The sequence below is a fragment of the Panthera onca genome, chromosome D2, assembly GCF_046562875.1.
Source record: "Panthera onca isolate mPanOnc1 chromosome D2, mPanOnc1 haplotype 2, whole genome shotgun sequence".
In the NCBI taxonomy this organism is placed as follows: Eukaryota; Metazoa; Chordata; class Mammalia; order Carnivora; family Felidae; genus Panthera; species Panthera onca.
Genome location: NC_138349.1, coordinates 27,101,277 through 27,120,950, shown reverse-complemented (window position 1 = coordinate 27,120,950; position 19,674 = coordinate 27,101,277). Strand labels below are relative to the sequence as shown.

The following is a 19,674-nucleotide window of genomic DNA, read 5'->3' as shown; positions in this document are numbered from 1 at the left end:
GGAGAAGGAGGCCCAGCCAGCAAGTCCAGAGCAGTTTTAATGGGATTAGAGGCTGTACAAAGGGCAGGGCCCACTGAAGGAGGGAAAGCAAGGCCATGCTGCCCCCAGACCGTATGGGGGCCTAGGCATGGATACCCTTCCTCCACCTCTGGAACGAGAGAGGGTGAGCCTCAGGGAGGAAGGAGGGAAAACCAGCTCAGCCCCAACTCCTGGCCTCTATCTGAGCCAGGCCCCAGGATGGAGGGGGGATTGCTGGTGTTGGGTGTGGGTGGTCTCAGCAGAAAGCAGAAATGTCAGGCCTCCCCCCACCCAAAAAAAAAAAAAAAAAAAAAAAAAAAAAAAAAAAGCATCAAAAGTCCAAGGGGCCCTGGCCCCTCCCACCCCAGCCCCCGTACGAAAAAGTGCAAAACATTATCACAAAATGGGGGTCTCAGAGGGGCCCCTGGCCTAGGCTCCCAAGGCCCACGCCCTAGCCCTGCGCTGCCCCGGACACCGCGTCCGGCGCGGTCGGGCCCTGGGCCGGGGGCCCCTCGTGGGCGGCCCGAGGCCGGCCCGGGCTCAGGCAAGGCTATGTCATGCAGGTGCCCAGTGGGCGCCAAACCCCCACGCTCCTACCCTCAACTCAGAGCTTCCACCGCCCACTGATCACCCCTCCACGAGGCTCTGAGCCATGACACTGAGCCCGGGGCTGGCTGGCAGGGTTGGGCTGCAGGGAGGGACTGGAGTGAGGTGGAGGGAGTCCATCCTCTGTGCTCCCGGCCTGGGCCAGTGCTGCCTCTACTGCATCCAGCTCTTCACTGCCCGCCTTCAGCTTGACCCGAAGCAGCGCTGCGTATGTGCCATAGCGGGATTTCTGAAGCAGAGGGGCAGGGGCTGTGAGCCTGCTCTCCACCCTCTGCCCATCTCACCCCAATCTGGACCAAGGAGGGATGCCAAAAAAGGCTAGGAGACAACAGGTTCTTGCCCAACTCTGAGGCCCCCAGAGCCCCCAGGGACTATGACACGATCCCCTCGGAAGCTAGCTACCCTCTCTGGGCTCTCTCGAGACTGCATATTATGACATCTAATACTTGTTAGGCCTGAACCAGAGTTGGGAAAAACTGAGCCCTTGACAGACCTCAGCTCCCTTCATTACCCTAGCGGGTAAAGAACGTCCTCCCTGGCCCACAGACGTGGAAACAGGCTCAGAGGGGTTAGGCAACCTGCCGAACGTCACCCAGCTGGTCCCACTCTCCTACTAAAGTCCGTGCCCTTAACCACTAGCCTGAGCCTGTATGTGGCAACAGTGAGACCCCACTGACGAAGAAAGGAGCCAAAGAGGTGCCAGGGCAGGGAGGTTCACCTCAAACTCCAGGTAGGCCTCCTTCTGCCGCTGCTCCTCAGCCTCCTTGCCTCGGGCCTTCCTGCCCAGTTGCGCAGCCCGGTGCTCTCGCAACTCACTTGCCATGGCCTTCAGCTTGGCCTCATGGGTCCGCACCTGCTCCTCCTAGGGGCCAGGGGGAGTGTTGGTCAGGGTCACTCGAGCACATATAGTGCCTTTGTGCAAGCTTTTTTAGAAAGGTGCCCCTGCCTTTGGATGAGCAAAGCACCATATCTAGGTTAACACCTTGGCAAGTACAGTGGAGACTGGATTTCAGCCTTCACTCACCCCCCATGGCTAGTGTCCTGGTGCAGTGACATCTACATGATCACACAGGGCAGCCCTGAGTGCAGTCGGCCTGGGCCTGCCACACTCCATCCCACTGGCACCAGGTGGACAGAGCTGGGGGTACCTGGGAGAGGCGGGTGGCAGCGCTGGGCAGCAGAGGGCGGCTGAACTTCCTCTGGGAGCTAACAGCAGCTGGGAAGGGGGGTGCAGAGAACATGGCAGCCACCACATTGATGCGAGTGATCCAGGACTGCATCTGCTCCAGGCTCCTGGGGAGACAACACCACCACTTAGGACCTGGCCCCAGGTTTCCTGTCCAGGGGTGCCTGTCCTGGCTCAGGGTGCGGCCTGGGAAGCAAGGAGGTAATCCAGGGACAAGGGAGGGGAGCAAGGTAGGAGTGGGGCAAAGGGGTCCAGGATGGGCAGGAAGAGGGCACTCACGGGGCCTGAAAGAGGAAGACCCGCCAATCAGCTGTGCGCAGGTAGAAGACATGGGGCCTCTTGCTGTAGTCGCTGGCACGTGTGGCCAGCGCGTGGTGGATGCTGATGGCATTCTTTAGCTCTGCCTCTGATAGGGCCTTCCCAGGCTGGTACTCCTCCTGCAGGGGTGCCCATCTTGTCCTGGCCATGGTCCCACCCCAGCCTGGCCCAGCCCACCCACACTCCCCTGAGCCAGCTCAGCCCCAACCCCTCGGGCTGGCCCCGCACCTTCTGCAGGTAGAGGATCATGCCCTTGAGGATCCCGTGGAAGCTCTTCCAGCCCCGCTTGCCCCGAGGTGCTGGGGGGAAGGAAGACAGGTCAGGGGGCCTGAGACAGGCCCCCTCCCCTCCATCCCCCAGACCCTCCCCACCCAGCCACGTACTCTTCCTGCAGTCAGGGTCTGCGTGCACCTTTCGCACCAGGGCCCCGTGCTTGTAGACTGCAGCCCCGGGTTCAGGAGTCAGGTCCAGGAAAGGGCTGGAGCCGCTGCCACTGCCCCCGCTGACCCGCTTGATGACCTTGGGGTTGGGGTCGGCCAACTCAGACAGAGAGCGTCTCAGCTCCTCCTCGTCTCTGCAGGTGTGATCACCTCAGAGGGGGCTGGCCTTGCAGCCACAACCCCCGTTTCAGTCCTGGCCTCTGCCCACCCAGGAAAGCGCCCTCTTGTCTGTGGAGGGAATGGGGGAACTGCCCCTCTCACAGGGTGTGGCTCCCCTCCACCTGAGGCTCCTGGAGCCTTGTTTCCCGCCTCGCACCAGATCTCCCCAGGGGTAGCTGTGACCCCCCCCTGCTCAGATGAGGGCTCCTCCGGGCAGCGTATCTCCTTGCTCAGGTTAGAGCTCCCAAGGGTAGGGCCATGTCTGTCCCTTCCTCCCCATCCTCTGTTTCTGCACTTGCACACCAGCCCTCACACCCTTCTCCACTAGGGCAGACATGTCTGACTCGGCTGTCCCAACTATACCCAGCAGCATGTTTTGCTCATAGTTTGTTGGCTACGTGGTGGCAGAAGTGGCTTCCTAGTGGTCACCTAGTACCTCCTGGTCCACAGGCTCTGTTAGGTACCATCTAAAGAATCCGGTTCTATCCTGTCACTCCATCGATCAAAAACCTGCAGTAGCTCCCTATTTCCGCCTGCGTGAGGCCTATGCTACATCCCTGCCCATACTGCCTCTTTCTCCTTCCACTCTCCAGCCAGCTAGGCCTGCCTCCTCTTGGTATCCCCAACCCACGCTCATTTCAGCCACCACATATTTGCCTCCCAAATACCAACTTCTCTCTCTCCAAATGCTTCCCTTCCTTCAAGGCTTGCCCCAAGTTCCAATCTGCATCCCAGTGCTGAGCTCTGCCTCCTCTGAGGTCTTTTCCTGCAGACTGGGAGCTCCCAACCGACCTGATCTGTGACTGAACTCTCAGCAGACACCAGCAAGTATGAGTGACCTACTGACTGTTTAGATGAGGCTCTACCCTCAGACTGGGGGGCCCAACATTAAACTGGACCTCCTCCCTTACACTGGACTCCTCTAAGACTTACTCTGAATCTGTTTCCTGGCCAAGAGTAGACAATGTGGTCCCTTGTTCTGTGATGCTCTGGACTCCCTAGGACCTGAGAGGAGGCTCTCACGCTATTGGTCGGGGCTCTATCTCCAGAGACTTCTGTCTTCCCGCTTGGGTTGGCAAGGGACCTCCCCTTTCTGTTTCAGCATCCCCCCTCCCAGGCCAGCTGACAGTGGCCATCCATCCCAACCTAGCTTGTCATAACAACCCAGCTAGAGAAAAGACACAGAACCCCAAGTCCAGGCAGCCATCTCCAAAGAAGGAAATGAAGCAGCCTCAGTGCCTCTCATGGCCTCACCCGCCTTCCCTGCCCCACAATCCAACCTGGACTCACAGGGCCCACCTCAGTGCTCTCAGCCTCTCCAGGCAGCCCCTTCCCTGCACCCCATCTCCCTCACCACACAGCTCCAGGACTCACATGGCCCACTGCAGCTTTTCATTCTTGATGGAGCTGTACAAGGCCTAGGAAGGGAGGAACAAATCAGGCAGGAATGGGTCACTCCTGAGGGAGGCAAACTATGTACCCCAATGCCAGAACTCAGAGCCCTCCCTCCAAACTCGAGGGGAGGAGACAATGGGGGGTGGGGATGGGGGTAGCAGGGTGTAAGGACCAAGAACACGGGCTCTGAAACAGAGTATTAGGAGACGGTACTGTGTCACTTTTGCTGCATGAGTTTGGGCAAGTATCCATGGGGAGAACAAACGTACTAACAGGTGTGTAACACAGGGCAGGCAATTAGCACAGGGCATCCAGGCATATGGCTGATGCACAATAAATGGCAGCTGCTATTATTATCTTTGCTGTTGTTATTGTTAGGGATCATCCTGCCCAGATCCTGGGTGGGAGAAGCACAGCCCTGGAAGGAATAGAAAAGAGCATTCCCAAGAAGCTCTCCTTTCCCGGACCATGTGCTTTGGCCTATTTCCATAGGATAAACCCACACAGAACATATGGGGAAACTGAGGCCCAGCAACAGGGATTCACCCTGTCACCTCCCTCCCTGGCTAGTAGAGAACACACTCTCATGACTCCTAACCCCAGGGCAAGCTGAGCACCTCCCCCAACCCAGAGAGCCCCACCAAGTTGAATGCCAGGGTGGGCCAGGGCCCTGCCCACCCACATCCTTCATGTTACTGGAGAGTGAACACTAGTCTAAAAGGCAGACGTTTCAGCTTCCAAACCCTGCATACCCCAAGCTCTTTGTGAGCTCCTGGACCAGTCACTTCCCCTCTGTAGAGCTGGCATGGGGGACCTGTGGGGGCCTTGGGATGGTCTGAGTAGAGAATAGACTCCAGGAGTTGTATAGGGGACCTCTCTTCTCAGGAGTGGCCTGCAGCATGCGTCCACAGCAGCACCTCCCACTGTGGGGGCGATTCCACCAGCCTGTCTGTGAGTGGGTGTGTCCCCAACATGTGCGTGTTGGGCTATGCGTGTGGCGTGTGATGCTGCCTGCGTGAGCTGGGTGCAGTGGTGACGTCGGTGCCTTCTCCGTGATGGGACACAGTCCCCCACTCCACCACCAACATACCACAGTCTCTATCTTACTGCTTACTGTCACACTCAGCCGCATGGCTAGCCAGGCATCCCACATGTGCACACCCTGTCCAGGGATGGGTACATTCCACAACCTCCACCCCCTACACAGCACAATCCAGCCTTGTGCACACAAAGCCCTCACAGCACATCCCCAGCCCAAGCCCGGCATAACCCCGACCCTAATCCTCTCTCCAACTCTGACCAGGAGATTGAAGTGTCCAACCAGACCCAACCTGTCTCCAGCCTTCCAGTTCATCCCCTGGCCCCTCGAAGGACCACCTCTGGCCCACAACCATGTCTTCCTTCCAAAGTCCTAAACCCCATCGGTGAGCCCCATGTCATGCTCCCAGGCAGAAGACCCAAAGACCCTTTGGTTTGAGATATCCACACTGATCCGACGGTGTGTGCCCTTCCCCCTCCAGTCCATGCCCACTCCTGGCTACCCATGGGTTCTGTCCCTGCTGGCCTCCCGCCTTGGTCTGACCGATGCCCCCCCCCCCCCCCCCGCCAGCTCGTGCCACCTTCGGTGCCTCCCTCAAGCCGCCCCCTCAGCCACGCCGCCCTCCACAACCCCCTCGACCGCCCCCCAGCCTGGCGTGGGCCAAGGCCCCAACGCCCTCACCGCCTTCTTCTTCTTGCGGCTCTGCAGACGGCTGACCACCAGGTCGGTGTAGAGCACGGGCTTGAGACTGCGAGAGCGCTGCGGCCAGCCGTAGCACAGGGTCTCCGCGCCACGGTGGGTGCGCCCGTAGCGCACGGAGCACAGCGAGCGCGAGCGCAGCCGCCCCGCGCTGCTGTGGATGCTGTTGACACCGATCATGCTGGCCCGGCCGGCGCGCTGCGGCCCCCGGCCATGCCCCCGTCCGCCCTCGGCCTGGACGGCCCGGACGGCCCGCGGACGGCTCCCCCGACAGCCGGCGCGAGCGGCCCGGCCCGGCCCGGCCCGAGCCCGGCCCGGCTCCCACCGACGCACGGAGCGCACGGCGGCGGCGGCGGCGGCGCTGTCGGCTCTGCGGCTCGGCGCGAGAGGGAGGGGGCCGCCGACGGGGAGGGAGGGCGAGGGCTGGGGGCGGGGACGGCGCAAAATGGAGGCGTCCCACCGCGCAGGGGCCCCGCGGCGCTACGCGCAGCCACGGGGGCGGGGCCTCGGGGGGCCAGCCCGGGCAAGTGCCAGAGGGTGGGCGGCTCTGGGGATGCTGCGGATGGCACCGGGAGTCCCTAGGCCTGCTGCTGCAAAGGCGGGCTGACCCTGTAGGGTCTGCAGCTCCCTCCTGGCTGGTCAGGGTTGGGGGGCCAGGGGCTGGAGAGGTAGGAACGCGTCCTCTTGCCCCCCCCCCCCCCCCTCAGCCAGGAGAGGCCACGCAGTAGGGGCCGCGCAGGATGGAGGCAGCCGTGGAATGGCACCAGCCTCATCCAACTCGCCCAACCGAAGACAGCTCAGATGCTCAAGGCTATACTATACCCCCACTTACGTACACACACCCCAGTTTACAGATATACACCCCAACTAACCAGATGCACCAATTCACACTCACCCCAACTCACAGAGACTACAAATTCAGATACGCACCTCAAAATTTAGTCTTTAACTCATAAACAACCCCTGATTATGGATACATGTCACAAATCAGCCAATTTGTAGATGTACACTCTAATACACAGAAACACCCAATCTACACCCCAGCTCAGACACACTCTCTAAATCGTAAGCACAAACAAACCCCAGCCAAATCCCCGGATTTACCAACACCCTAAAGCGCATATATTCCAATTCAAACATATACCCCAACTCTCTGACACCCCGAACTCACAATGGACTCCCCCAAACACAAATAAATTTCCAAACTCAGAAGCCCGACACACCCCAAGCTCACAGACGCGCCCAAGGACACTCTTGTGCGTCACATGTATGTGGTGGCCCAGAGCCCCTTTGCCAAGCATAGGCGTTTCAAATAGGTCCAGGCATCCCTGGATAAAACCACTGGATCAAGGAAATGAGTGAATCCATGAGACCTGGGTGCCCTCTCCTCCTCCCATGCATATTAGCCCCTGTGTAGCTAACCCCTCAAGTGCGGGCGCCTGGGCGCAGGGCCTGGCAACAAGGGAGTCAGGAGAGCAGTATCTAGTCCCAAGTTGGAGGTAACTGGATTCCAGACCTTGGAAAAGCCTTTGTCCCTCTTGGGCCCCTCTACCTCCGGTTCCCTCCTGTGCAACATACCAGAAGGGCCTTGGTGGTCATACACCCTGGGGCAGGGGGTGGAGGAGAAGGAGGGAAGCAGTATGCCTGCCCTGTGCTGGAACCCCTCCTATCCTCAGTGAACACTGGAGGAGGGGCACCGAAGTAGGCAAATGCAAGGTCCAAGGCCGCCAGAAAACAGGATTTCGAGAGCCGTCTCCCCTCCCCCGCTGAGCGGCCAAGACTGCACGCGAGTGCGCAGGTTCCCGGGTAGCCTGCGTGTTGGGGTTGGGGGAGGGGGCGGTCCCCAAGCTGAGTCACGGGAGCCCAGGCTCCAGCAGCAGGAGCCTCCAACCTCCACTCTGCCCGATTGGTCCCAATCCCTCCCCTCCAGCAACCTCTACCCTGCCCCACCCCCCCAGCCCGCCACCCCCACCCCCGGCCCCCACCTTGAGCAGCTCCCTGGGGAAGTCTCCGCCTTCATTGAGGCCCTCCAGGTTCCCGATGAAGTCTCCACAGGTCATGCGCTTCCCAATGTTCTAAGGAAGGGCACAGAGGCCTGTGAGGGGGGCCTTGGGCTCCCAGGCCTTTAAGTCTCAAGGCAGTCTGTTTTTGGGGGGTTCCCTCCTGCCAGCCTCTCACTCACATGGCCGTGGAGATCAGTGTTGAGTAGCATGAGGGCGCAGGTCAGCGTGTGCGCACCGTCTAGGGAAAGTTGACATTCGGCTTCAGCTACCTCCCAGGGACTCTTCCCACAGCTGTCTTCCCCAGCCTTCCAGTTCACCCCCAGCCCACTCTGGCCCACAATCATACTTTTATAAGTCCTGAACCCCATAGTGAACCCTACCTCCTTCAGCCAAAAGACCTCACTCTTCCAGCAGATCCCTGAAAGGGACATCTTCCCCAACACCTACATGCTTCTGTGAGTATGCACAAAAGCCAGTGGGCCCCTCACAGTTTGCAGATCAGTGCAGCCAAACAGAATACACACTCAAGCCAAACGCTGTCTTGCACGTGTATGTGAACAATGGCATGCAAATACACCTGCCACCTGGTTCTTCGCAACACACACTAGACCCTAGCAATGCTTGCCCGCATGCTCAGTTCCACAACCACGTAGCCATGTCAGCACCGCACACGCGCATGCTCACATGCCTGCAAGCCTGTGCATGCATTCATTTTTACATACACACTCATGCTCCTATGCGCACACACTGTGCCCATCTGCTTCAGTGACCAGCTGGGAAAGCCCTGCCCCCTGGCTTCCTCACCCTCTGAGGACAGGGCTCCTGGATTGCACTGGAAGTATCTCTGGGAGAAGTGGGCCAGCACACGCTCCCGTTCCTGGGTCTCACCCATTAAGGCCAGCTCCTTCAGAAATACCCTGGGAAGGGGGAAAGAGGGAGCATGTCACCTCTACCCAAGGTCCCCTAACCAGGCAGCCCCAGCTTTTAGCCATGCCCTGATAGCCTGGGAAGGATGACATCAGGGCAGCCTAGGGAAGGCACAGGTGCTCAGAGAAGGCACAACTGAGGCGCTGCAAAGCAGGGCTGGAGCGTGGGGCCTGCCTTCAAAGGGCTTAACACCCACCTGAGAGCTTGGTCCAGAGTCATGCCCGTGAAGACAAAGAACTTGAGGTACTCGCCAGCCACAAGTTTGCTGAAGTCATTGCTGTGGGCAGGGCAGATAGGTGGAGTCTCAAGGGAAAGGGTCAAGGGGCCAGATGGGGTTACCTAGAGACCTGGGGGCATTAGATAGAGGGGGTGTGGAGGTGCTGCCCACAGGATGCATCCCCTCTCCCCGTATTATCAATCCCGGCCAATGGCTTTACTTCTTGCCCAGGTGCCGGGCCACATCAGCCTTCCTGAAGCCGTCTAGTCGGTATAGCCTCTTAGCTAGGCGCTGCGCAGCCTCCAGGTCGGCTTTCTGCCCATTGGACAAGGTGTCTGTGCTTCCCAGGGCCAGCCGCTCTGTGCTGTCCAGCTCTGAGTCCGAGTCAGACACCAGCTGGCTCAGCGGTGGTTCACTGCCAGGGTAAAACACCAGCTCAGAGGTGGGGCAGTCCCTCTGGGACCATCCAGATCCTTCCTCTGCCTCCAAACCCAGAAGACAGAGTGGGGGAGATTGGGACACAGAGAAGGCATTTTTCTTTTCTCCAGAGAAGGACATTGTATGGGTTCCCTCCATCAGCCGATTCCATCCTTACCATATCTCTGTAGAAGGCCTGCATCAAATTCAAATAAGCATCCATATTTCTGCTGTGGGGATTTCTGCTGCTTCCCCAAAGCCCTTAGGTCTTAGGTTTGCTCTTAGGCATAGGCATAGTTTCCCCATTGTCACACTGGCCCTAGTCAGAACATAGTCCTCTATCTCTGAGAATATGGGCAAAAGTGGGATAGATAGGCTGCCAGAGAGGAACAGTGGAGGGTCAAACCATGATTTGAGGGCAGCAGGGACACCTTCCCACTCCTATGTCTTTTTCTTCTGGCCTTTTAGGGAGAGGAGGCTCTTCCTCCTTGGTCTTTTTTTTCCACCCACAAACAAGCAGAGGGGATTGGGGGTCAGAGTGCACTCCATTCATCCCCTGTCTCCTCCTCCCCTTCCCTTCCCGCCATCCCAGCTGCTCTACTAGCAAAGCCACCTGTCACCCCAGAGACAGAGGCCGGAAACTCCTGGTTGCTAGGCAACCCTGTCTCCCTGGCCACCCCCTCCTGTTGCCATGGCTTCCATGACTGAGAGGGTAGCTGGCAGAGGGAGAGCAGAAAGGTTAGACTGGTGACAGGACTTCCTGGAGAAGGGTGAGAAACTCCTTACTGAAGGGGGGAGGCAACATGGGAGGGAGGCAATGAGAGAGGCTGGTGGCTGCATCTTTGGGAGAAGCCTCCAGGCTGGGTAGGGGTAAGGTCACAAGAATTCTAAGTAGGTTAAAGTCTCTGCCTGTGGTAGGAAGGGCCTTTCTGGAAAGGAGAGTGTTCTCTTGGGACCCATTCAATCCTGAATCATTGTTTGTCAAGTCACTGGGTCTAGGACCAAGGGGGTCCTAGGGGTGGGCTGTGAGGGGCTCCCCCTCATAGCCAAAGGAAGTAGTCCTCCAAATGGAAAAACAAACATCGGCATTCCCTAACCACTCTGTCAGGGGTCAGGAATATAAACTGCATCTTCCCACTCAGGATCTTTCCCTTGAAGCAACTGTTCCTGGGGCTCTGGGGGGGCCTCAAGTCTGAGGAACCAAAGGAATCACTCACCTGCCCAGAGGTGCCGCCCCCAGCCCAAAGCTGTCCTCCGAGTGGCAGGGACTAGGGGGCTCCTTCCCTGGGGCCTGCTTGGCTCCAGCCTCTGCCTCTTCTTCCTCCCCTCTCTGTGTCCAAGGCCCATCAGCAGCAGAGCTGGTACCAGAATCTGGCTCAAGAGGTGCAAGTGGGGCGGGAGCAGGTGGGTCAGGCCGGGGAGCAGGGGGTTGGGGAGGCAGCTCAAAGGTGAAGAAGGGGCTCTGGGTTGGGCCAGGTGAGGCCAGGGCCTCCAGGGAGGCGAGGCTGGTGTAGGAGGTGCCCTTGGCCCGGTGTGACTCCAAGATGGCTTCAAACACACAACTGAAAGAGTCAGGCCCGTCAGCCGAGGGGCTGGTCCCAGGCAGAAAGGGCAGGGGCGACTTGAGAGGCCCAGGGTGAGGCATCCGGGTGCCTGGCCTGCAGGGGCAGGGAGAGTCTCTGATCAGGGGCCCAGAAGACAGTTCTTAGGTAGCATTTCATTGAATTCTCATACCACTCTGTGGAGGGGATTATCCTCTCCTTCTCACAGGTCCCCAGCCCTCTAAGGAATCTGGGTAGGGAGTCCCCACCACAGGTTCACCAAGCTATTCAGTGCCCCTGAGGAACCCCAGCCTTACCCGTCCCCAGTACCCAATCCCTCTCCTCTCTTCCTCCCTGCTAATCTCCCTTTCTCCTCCTCCCTGATCCTCTCCCCTCCTGCCATCCCGTTTCTATTTCCGGCAACATCTTAGGAGAAGATGAGGCTCCAAGGCTGCGGTGGGGTGTGAGACGGAGAAGAAAGCCCCCACGCTCCCCACTCTCCTGCCAGAAGCCAGGATCCAGATTGATGCTCCCGTGCCCCCAGGCTTGAATCTGAACCCTGGCCTCTCACTCTGCCTCCTGTTCTTTACTAGAACCCCTTTCCTCCCCTGTCCTGGCTACTCCCTGCCCTATGGGCTCTTGCCAACACCCTCCACGTCCCCAGCATTCTGCCAGGCCTCGGGCCTCTGTCCGGTCTCCAGGTGCATCGCCCTGTCGGCACCACTAGCTTGGTCCTGACCCTCCCGGTCCAGCCCTCATCTCTAGTCCAGCCCCTCTCCCCCCAGCTCTGCCTCTGGGCCAGCTCAAAGGAGCCAGCCACTGTCCTGTCCCACTCCCGCACTCACCGGGCCCCCTCTGAGGCCTCAAACACCTCGTCGTCCACATCCTCTTCCCCACCTGCCTCATCCTCGTCCTCATCGCCACTGCCCAGGCTGGGACAAGGGCCAAGGCATGGGCTGGCACGTGGAGCAGGTGGGCGGGCAGTGCCAGGTGGGCCCTCAGAGCTGGGCTGACTCTCGATGGCCGAGTCAGCCTCTTCCCGCTCAGCCAGCACCTCATCGATGTCGGTCTCGCGGTAGCACCTCAGGGGCACCGTGTCCAGGTCCGTCTCGGAGTACTTGGCTGCTCGCCCCACAGCCACCCCAGAGCCCTGCCCTGAGCCCACCCCAGGTGGAGATGGGGGGGCCTGCTCCAGGGGCTTAGCACCTGCAGTATGCATAGGCATCCCGGTCAGCAGATTATCCTGGTCAGCTCCCTGTCCTGATTCTGTTCTAGGAAGGAGCTCTTCCCCGCTGCCTCATATTGGCAGGAAGTTCCTTCACTGTCTAGCCACCATTCCTCCTGCTATGAACCCAGCTTGTTCCTTGTGCCAGTGGAGCTCGTTTCAAATCAAGTTCTTGTCGAATAACTTTGAGGGGCCTGCGGGAGACCAGCTTCTTTTCTGCTCCGCAGAATGACCCTTGATATCCTGTCATGCCCTCCTTTCTATCTAGCTTCCTCGAGGTGCCCAACCCAGCTGTGACCCCCCAACCCTCCATCATAAGACAGATGGAAAGTTTGAGGCCTGGAGAGGCATTAGCCAACTCATGACCCCAGGAAGGACTGAGGGAGGTTTAAAGGAAGGCCCCCTACCATGCCTCAGCTGCTGGGGAGAAGACACTGCCCTATTCCCCTTGTCTCAGTCCAGGACCTTACCTGAGCTTGGGGGGTCCAGGGAGCCATAGAAGAATTCCCATTTGGCTCGAGCAATTCTCTGGGCATGAGAGGAAACTTCCCGGGGGGAGGACCAGGTGTCCCCCTAAGCCAAGAAGGGAGAAATAGACACAGGTATCCAGAGATAAAGCCACACATACAAAGACACAAGAACATGGGACAGAAAGACAGAAAGAAAAACACACAAGGACAGATAATAGAGGTGCCAAGACACAGGGGCAAACACAGAGGGCAAGAAAGAGACAGATTTAGGACAGATCAAAGAATTTAGAGTGAAGAGCTGACAGGCCCAGGACTGCCAAAGGGGCAAGCCTTGCCCCTTTTCTGGGGCTCTAGAGTTCCAGGGAGCCCAAGGGAGGTCGCATACCTGGTTCAGGAGTCCAGTGTCAGCAGGTCCTGGGAATAGCTTGGCCAGGTGCTCAGAAGGTCCCCCCAGCCCATTGGGGAGAGAGGAGTAAAGGCCATCTGCCCCAATCTGAGGTTGGGCTGGTGGCCCATGTATAAGGCCCTGGCTACCAGGCAGAGCTGAGCCTCCTCTGGCTGGGAGTGGGTCTGATGTGGATGCCTCTAGCCGCAACTTCCGGTTGGGGCCAGGCCCAAGGGCTGGAGTGGGCCTGGGAGGAGAGACCCCACCCAGGTCCCAGCTCCGACTCAAGCCTCCGGGAGCAGGTAGCCCATTTAATGGCCTCACACTGGCCTTCTCCACAAAGCGGAATATGACCACAGAGCTCCGGGCCCCCGGTGGGGGCTGCCCAGTGGGTGAAGAGGGTGACCAGGGTGAAGGAGGAACACGGGGTGAGGGGGGACCACGCAGGGGTGTACAGGGTGCTGTCACACGTCCCAGTTCCCGGCCTCGGGGACCTGGCCCTGCCACCCGCCGTAGCAGGGAGCCTGTGCTGCCATACATGCTGGCTGGGGGGCTTTGTGGCACTGGGCCTTCGGGGAGCCAGCGGCGCGGGCATCGTGGTGGGGAGATGGCACAGTCGCCCTCGGAGCAGAAGCGCATGGCACCTTGGGCCATGCTGGGGCCGGGGGTCAGGCTGGGGGGGCAGGGATGGCAAGGCCAGGCGGGGAGTGAGGGGGCAGCATGCTCTTCGGACAGGCCTGCAAGAGAGGAAGGGAAGCAGGGGGTGAGCTGCAGGGGAGGTGGATGGGCAGGAGAGCACAGATAGGGAGGGGAAAGCTGGATAGGCCATCTGAGTGCCAGGGGGCCTAGCCCACCCTTGGAATATAGCATCATTGACCCCACCCCTGGAGGTGATCAGGCCTCCTATTTGGGCTACTTCCATGGAGGCCTGAGGAGAAAAGAATTATACCCCTAATAGGCCCCTGGCTCCTTTCCTTCTTCTGGGGGCCCTGAGCATCACCCTGGGAGGAGAAAGGAAGCTATTTCAGAAGTTGAGTAAGTTCAGAATCCCTGTGGCATTTTGGAGCTACTTCTGATGGGGGCTGGGGAAGGCTGGTACCCCACACTCTGGACCAGGAATGTCAGCCATTCATAATCATCATAAATCCACAGGTCCCCCAAAGTCTCTCTTATGGAGGCCCCTTACTCAGTGAGAGAGAACCCAGCCATCCTAGAAGGAAAAGCAGGAAGATGGCGGGGGGTGGTGTTATATAGGGACCATGAGGGGTTGAAAGACATAGGGTGAAGGGGAGGAGAAAGGCCTGAACTGAGGCCCCTACTCCCAAAATATACATGCCAAATGGGAAAGAGACATTCTTTTTCTCCATACAGGTACACACGCTCATACACACACACACACACACACACACACACACACACACACACAAGGAGACAATATCAGTATACACAGTTAAACACATTCAAAGGCAACACTCTCCAGTGCACACAGACCCAGGCACACACACACATTGCTCAAAGACACACCCTCATACAGTCTCACAGTCATAACAAATATGCGTGTAATGTAAAGGCACATGCTTATTTTACACACACACTGTCATCAAACAAGAACACACAAAGAGATACCCAAATATACACCCAGGCCCTCATTCTCCAATGCACACAGACACAGGCATATCAGACACTCACAGAAACCTATGGTCACAGTTACACACAAATACAGATGCATGCTCACACATACTTCAGCAGGTACACACACCCTCTCCCCCAACCCCCACCAGTCACCTGTCTCTGGGTGGGAAGGCTGCACCAGACCACCAGACCCCTCTCCCTCCTCCCTCTCAAGGGAATGATAGATTTTAAAGGGGGTAAAGGGGCCTCTGGTGGCAATGCAGGGTAGGGGCAGAGGTCAGGAGCAGCAACCCTGCCAGGCAGGTTTCTGAAGCTCAGTGGGGGCCCAGGGCATCCCCAGTGCAGCTCCGACTGGAGCTGCCTCAGTACTCACCGCTGCTCGCCTGGAGCTGGGGCCGAGGAAAGGCAGGGAAGAGGCTGGGCCCAGCTCAGCTGTGAAGGCAGCGCGGCTCCCGCTTGCTCCCGCTTGCTCCAGGCCCGCCTGCCTCTCACTCCCTCCTCCTCCCCCCTACGCGCGGCTCAGGCAGAGATAATCCCCCCACCCACCCCACCCCCCGCCCTCTCCCGGGGCCCTGAGCCCCGGAGGCTAGCCCCCCTTCTCGACGCTAGGTCCCCACTGGGCTCTCCCGCCAACCTGAGACCCGCCCCTGACGAGGGGGAGGATATATGGAACCCCCGGTTCAGTTCGCCAGACCTTCACGTGCCCCACCCTAATCCTGTCCCCGTCCCTTTCCTCCACCGCCCCCTGAGCCACACACCGGACCCAGTTGCACACGCGTGTCCCGCTCCAGACCCCACGCGTGTCCCTAGGAGGTTGCCACATGACCTGTTACATGCCACACGCGCTCCCGCCCCCACAAGCACGCGGCCGCGCCAAGCACACTGTATGGGTGTAGACCGGACCCGCCCCCTAAATCCAGGAGACCATCAACTTATGGAAAAGAGATCTAGGAAACACTGCCTCAAACCCTAAGGGGTTCTGAGTCTCGGACCCAGGAGACCCAACCCTTGACCACTTGCTCAGGATGCAGCAGGAGGGATATTAGTCAGACTTTAAAAAGAACTTCCTTGCTGCCTGAGTTAGGTGTCCTGCCCATATGGGGTAGAAGGTTAGACGGGATGACGCCTGGAGTGGAGGAAGTGGGGAACAGGCAACCCTTGTGCCCTTGGCCAAGGTAGAAAGGGGCCCAGCTATTTTAAGAAAGCTCCGCCAGAGTTCCTATGGCAACTGCTCTCCTTGGGAACGCCAGGGCAGGAGGTGGTGACCTCGGAGGAACAAGGGGTCTGTTCAGGCGGTCAGGGGGCGCGAGGACGTGCGAGGCGGGGGCGCGCGAGGCTCACCGCGGGGAGGGGGGGGCGCGGGCTCCGCGTGGTGCTGAAGGGGACAGCGCCAGATTTGTCGCACTGCGCAGGCGCAGAGGCGCGAACAAAGCTAGGAGGAGGAGGAGGCGCGCGGCCCGAGGTGGTGCGCGCCTACAAGGCTCTATCTTAGCATAGGTCGGTCCTCTCATCTCCCCCCTCCCCAAGCAGGCTGAGGAAGAGGAAACAAGTCCCTTACCCAAGCTAACTCGCTTTGGTCCCTCCCCGCTGCTGGCTTCTCCCTTCTTGCTGCGTTGGGGGGTGGGGGGGGGGGGGACTGTGTAAGGGATTCTGGGAAAACTAGGATGCCTGAATTCTCTATCGCGACTCGCTTGACCCTGGACAAGGCGCGTCCTCTCCAAGGGCCTCGGTTCCATCTTTAAAATGGAGTAACAGCACAGACCTGCTCACCTTGCAGAAGTGCCCGACCCTGATGAAAAAATGGATGGGAAGCAGTTTTCGTTATGCAGAGGCAGGTGAAGCGGTTGCACGAAGGGAGAGCGCAGCCCTGTTGGGGTGCAGCTCTCGGCGACAGCGGTAGCCCTCAGCGTCCTTCATACTCTCCCCACCAATGGATGATGGGGAAAGCACTACTCTGGAGGTTCCCCGGAGCGGACCCTGGAGCCAGGAACTGTGGACGCGGTGAGAGGGTGGCCCAGAGTCTGAGCCTGGAGTTCTGGGGCATCACTGCCCCAGGGCGGGCCCAGCCCCAAACCCCACAGCTTAACCCCCAGGTCAGCCCAGAAGCGGTACTCCTGGTGGGCTGGGCTGAGCACTCATTGTTCTCAGGACTCTAGACCTCCTGGGGAAAAGAAAGGGACCCAGCTGGGAAGATAGTCCTTTTTAGCGCCCTCTACGCCCCTCCCCTCAAGATGCAAACCTTTTCCAAATCTTCTGGGAGTGGAAGGGGCTGGACAGCCCTGTACTTGACAACTAACCAGGAATGAGGGTTTGGGCAATTTTGCTTGATGAAGGAAGAAAAATTCTAGCTTCGCCCATTCAATTCATTCAACAAATTACTGGGCACCTACTACACACGAGACAGTAAAAGCCTGGATAGTTTCTCCCCATTTTTCAAAGTCGCTAAGCGCGACCAGAGGGCAGAGAATAGGCCCAGAACCTTGGAGTCATGGCTCCGCCCCTTCTGCGTTTGGCTTTGCCTGCTCCTCCCATCACCACTTCATTCAGCGGCGGCCACTGGCCCAAGACGAAAAAAGAGCCAGTCTCTGCTGCACCATCGCGTTCTCCAGCTTCAGGTCTCAAGCCCTGTAGCCGAGAAGGCGAGGTCTGATGTTACCCCACCGGTCGGCTCCGCCCTCAGTTTTGATATCCATCCGGAACGCTTTCAGATAGGATCCTCAGTGAGACCACACTCGATTGAATCGGTCTGTCTCTACAGCCCGAAGAGGCGGGTTCGCTGAGGCCGCTCCAAGGCCAAAGCGAGAGGACCTTAGTGCGCACGCGCAATAGGCCGCCGATGGAGCCACCGATGGAGCCGTCCGGAGGGGAGCAAGAGCCCGGAGCCGTCAGGTACCGAGCACCGGAGGGGCCGAGAGAGGGAAGAAGGACCTGGGGGAAGGGAGCTGAACTGGGCCGGGTTTGGGGGTCGCTCTTAGGAGCCGGGGCGCAGAAGCATAACAGAGGCGGACTCGCAGGTAACAGCGGCCCGGGAACGCCACCGCCAACGCCCCTTTACCCGCAGGCTCCTGGACCTGCCTTGGGAAGACGTGCTGCTCCCACACGTCCTGAGCCGGGTGCCGCTGCGCCAGCTGCTCCGGCTGCAGCGCGTCAGCCGGGCCTTCCGGGCGCTAGTGCAGCTGCACCTGGCTGGCCTGCGCCGCTTCGACGCCGCTCAGGTGAGCCAGGGGCCAGAGCCCCGCCCCCGTCCGGGTACCGCCCCCTCCCCGCCTCCAACCCAGCCCCCAGCCCAGCTGTCTACCCTTCCCGACCCCCTGCGCGTCCAGCAACTCCCGGGAAGCGACCCACCCTTCGGGAAGTACTCTCAAAGGGCGAGTACCGGGTATCAACTCAGAGGGCACGTGGGGTCTCTCCTGGGAGTCAGGGGGCAAACTCCGAAGGCAGGTTGCTGCCGGGAAATAACTCTAATGGGGCGGAGAGGCAGCGCCCGCCCCGCCCTCGGGACCAGCTGAAAGTCGAGGTGCCTCCCTGCCCGCAGGTGGGTCCGCAGATCCCGCGGGCCGCATTGGCCTGGCTGCTGCGGGACGCTGAGGGGCTGCAGGAGCTGGCCCTAGCACCGTGTCACGAATGGCTGTCGGATGAGGATCTGGTGCCGGTGCTGACGCGGAATCCGCAGCTGCGGAGCGTGGCTCTAGCCGGCTGCGGGCAACTGAGCCGCCGCGCGCTGGGGGCGCTGGCGGAGGGCTGCCCCCGCCTGCAGCGCCTTTCCCTTGCGCACTGTGACTGGGTAGACGGTCTGGCGCTGCGCGGCCTCGCCGACCGCTGTCCGGCCCTTGAGGAGCTGGACCTCACCGCCTGCCGTCAGCTCAAGGATGAGGCCATCGTATACCTGGCGCAGAGGCGCGGCGCAGGCCTTCGCAGCCTCTCGCTGGCAGTCAACGCCAATGTGGGGGATGCCGCCGTCCAGGAGTTGGCTCGGAACTGCCCGGAACTCGAGCACCTAGATCTAACCGGCTGCCTCCGCGTCGGAAGCGACGGCGTCAGGTGCCTGGGCCTTGGGTTGGTGGGATGGGAAGAGGGCAATCACTTTTTTAGCCTCTGGTTTAGGGACGGGGTGCAGCTGTCAAAAGGCAGAACTGTGGTTTCTGGGTTTTTCTGCTACCACGACACCCCCATTCAGACCAGGAAAGATCTCTAGGATTGCCGAGGCCAGAGAACCCATAGTTTAAAAAACTTTTTGGAACCAGTATTTACGCATGAGCGGATGTCACAGACAGTCGACTCTCAGACTTCTTTTCAACAAGGGGAAAACCTTGAAATCCTGGGCGGAGCTGAGGAGCAGGTTCCCCCTTTAAGAGATAGGAGGAAGTCCCAAGTTCACTGGAGACATTGGTGTATGACCCCATCCAGACCCCCTCATAACCCCCCCCCCCATCCAGGTTTATGGAGGGAAAAAGTATGCTCTGAGTTTGAAGGAGGCAGGGGCTTCGCTGGCTCCCCCACCGTGGGCGAAACAGCTTCTGGCCCCTAGCCTCACCCAGCTCCTCCCCCAGGACCTTGGCCGAGTACTGCCCGGCGTTGCGCTCGCTGCGGGTGCGGCACTGCCACCATGTGGCCGAGCCCAGCCTGAGCCGCCTGCGGAAGCGCGGCGTGGACATCGACGTGGAGCCGCCGCTGCATCAGGCCCTGGTGCTCCTGCAGGACATGGCTGGTTTTGCACCCTTTGTCAACCTGCAGGTCTGACCTGCCTGCCGATGGGTCACAGCTGGACTGTGTGGCGGGGGCCTGACTATGAACTGTAGGGAAACTGGACTGTGGAGGCCTCTGGCTAGAGGCGGATGCCCTGCCCCACCCTGGAGCTTCAAATAAAGAGCTTTTTACCCCCTCTTGCCTGGCGCTGCTGCCGTGTTGGAGATAAGGAATGTGAAGTTGGGAGAGAAGGTCAGACAGACACAGTACCCCAGCACCCCAGCTGAGGCAGAAATGACCAGAATGCACTC

The 19,674-nt window shown here is 59.5% G+C and overlaps 2 protein-coding genes across 4 annotated transcripts; one reads left to right on the top strand and one right to left on the bottom strand.

The window, feature by feature from the left end:
- Positions 1–19: 19 nt before the first annotated feature.
- On the bottom strand, positions 20–16,556 carry PSD (pleckstrin and Sec7 domain containing). 3 transcript variants are annotated; one of them, XM_060641641.3, is made up of 18 exons: positions 16,448–16,556; positions 15,051–15,109; positions 13,046–13,782; positions 12,661–12,763; positions 11,811–12,171; positions 10,642–11,082; positions 9,228–9,422; positions 8,987–9,067; positions 8,668–8,780; positions 8,043–8,101; positions 7,846–7,935; positions 4,102–4,145; positions 2,512–2,702; positions 2,357–2,427; positions 2,090–2,247; positions 1,773–1,917; positions 1,343–1,486; positions 20–853 (listed from the first exon to the last, which is right to left on the bottom strand). In XM_060641641.3, exons 3-18 carry the CDS (start codon positions 13,697–13,699, stop codon positions 623–625), a joined length of 3,081 nt encoding a protein of 1,026 aa, XP_060497624.3. In that variant the 5' UTR covers positions 13,700–13,782; positions 15,051–15,109; positions 16,448–16,556; the 3' UTR covers positions 20–622. The 3 variants fall into 3 exon arrangements, with proteins under 3 accessions (XP_060497624.3, XP_060497625.3, XP_060497626.3); XM_060641642.3 differs by lacking the exon at positions 15,051–15,109 and having other exon boundaries at positions 16,448–16,546; XM_060641643.3 differs by lacking the exons at positions 20–853; positions 1,343–1,486; positions 2,512–2,702; positions 16,448–16,556 and having other exon boundaries at positions 1,803–1,917; positions 15,051–15,219.
- Positions 16,557–16,564: 8 nt separating this feature from the next.
- FBXL15 (F-box and leucine rich repeat protein 15) lies at positions 16,565–19,564 on the top strand. Its single transcript, XM_060641646.2, has 5 exons — positions 16,565–16,678; positions 17,436–17,566; positions 17,739–17,892; positions 18,213–18,718; positions 19,228–19,564. Exons 2-5 carry the CDS (start codon positions 17,514–17,516, stop codon positions 19,415–19,417), a joined length of 903 nt encoding a protein of 300 aa, XP_060497629.1. The 5' UTR covers positions 16,565–16,678; positions 17,436–17,513; the 3' UTR covers positions 19,418–19,564.
- Positions 19,565–19,674: the final 110 nt, after the last annotated feature.

Coding starts and splice junctions, on each gene's coding strand:
- PSD (XM_060641641.3), bottom strand. CDS start 13,699: ATGGCCCAAGGTGCCATGCGCTTCTGCTCCGAGGGCGACTGTGCCATC. Junction 4,146..7,845: donor TCCCCAGGGAGCTGCTCAAG/GTGGGGGCCGGG, acceptor CTCCCTTCCTAG/GCCTTGTACAGCTCCATCAA. Junction 1,487..1,772: donor CTGCCACCCGCCTCTCCCAG/GTACCCCCAGCT, acceptor CCTGGCCCCTAG/GAGGAGCAGGTGCGGACCCA.
- FBXL15 (XM_060641646.2), top strand. CDS start 17,514: ATGGAGCCACCGATGGAGCCGTCCGGAGGGGAGCAAGAGCCCGGAGCC. Junction 17,893..18,212: donor GCCGCTTCGACGCCGCTCAG/GTGAGCCAGGGG, acceptor CCCTGCCCGCAG/GTGGGTCCGCAGATCCCGCG. Junction 18,719..19,227: donor GTCGGAAGCGACGGCGTCAG/GTGCCTGGGCCT, acceptor CTCCTCCCCCAG/GACCTTGGCCGAGTACTGCC.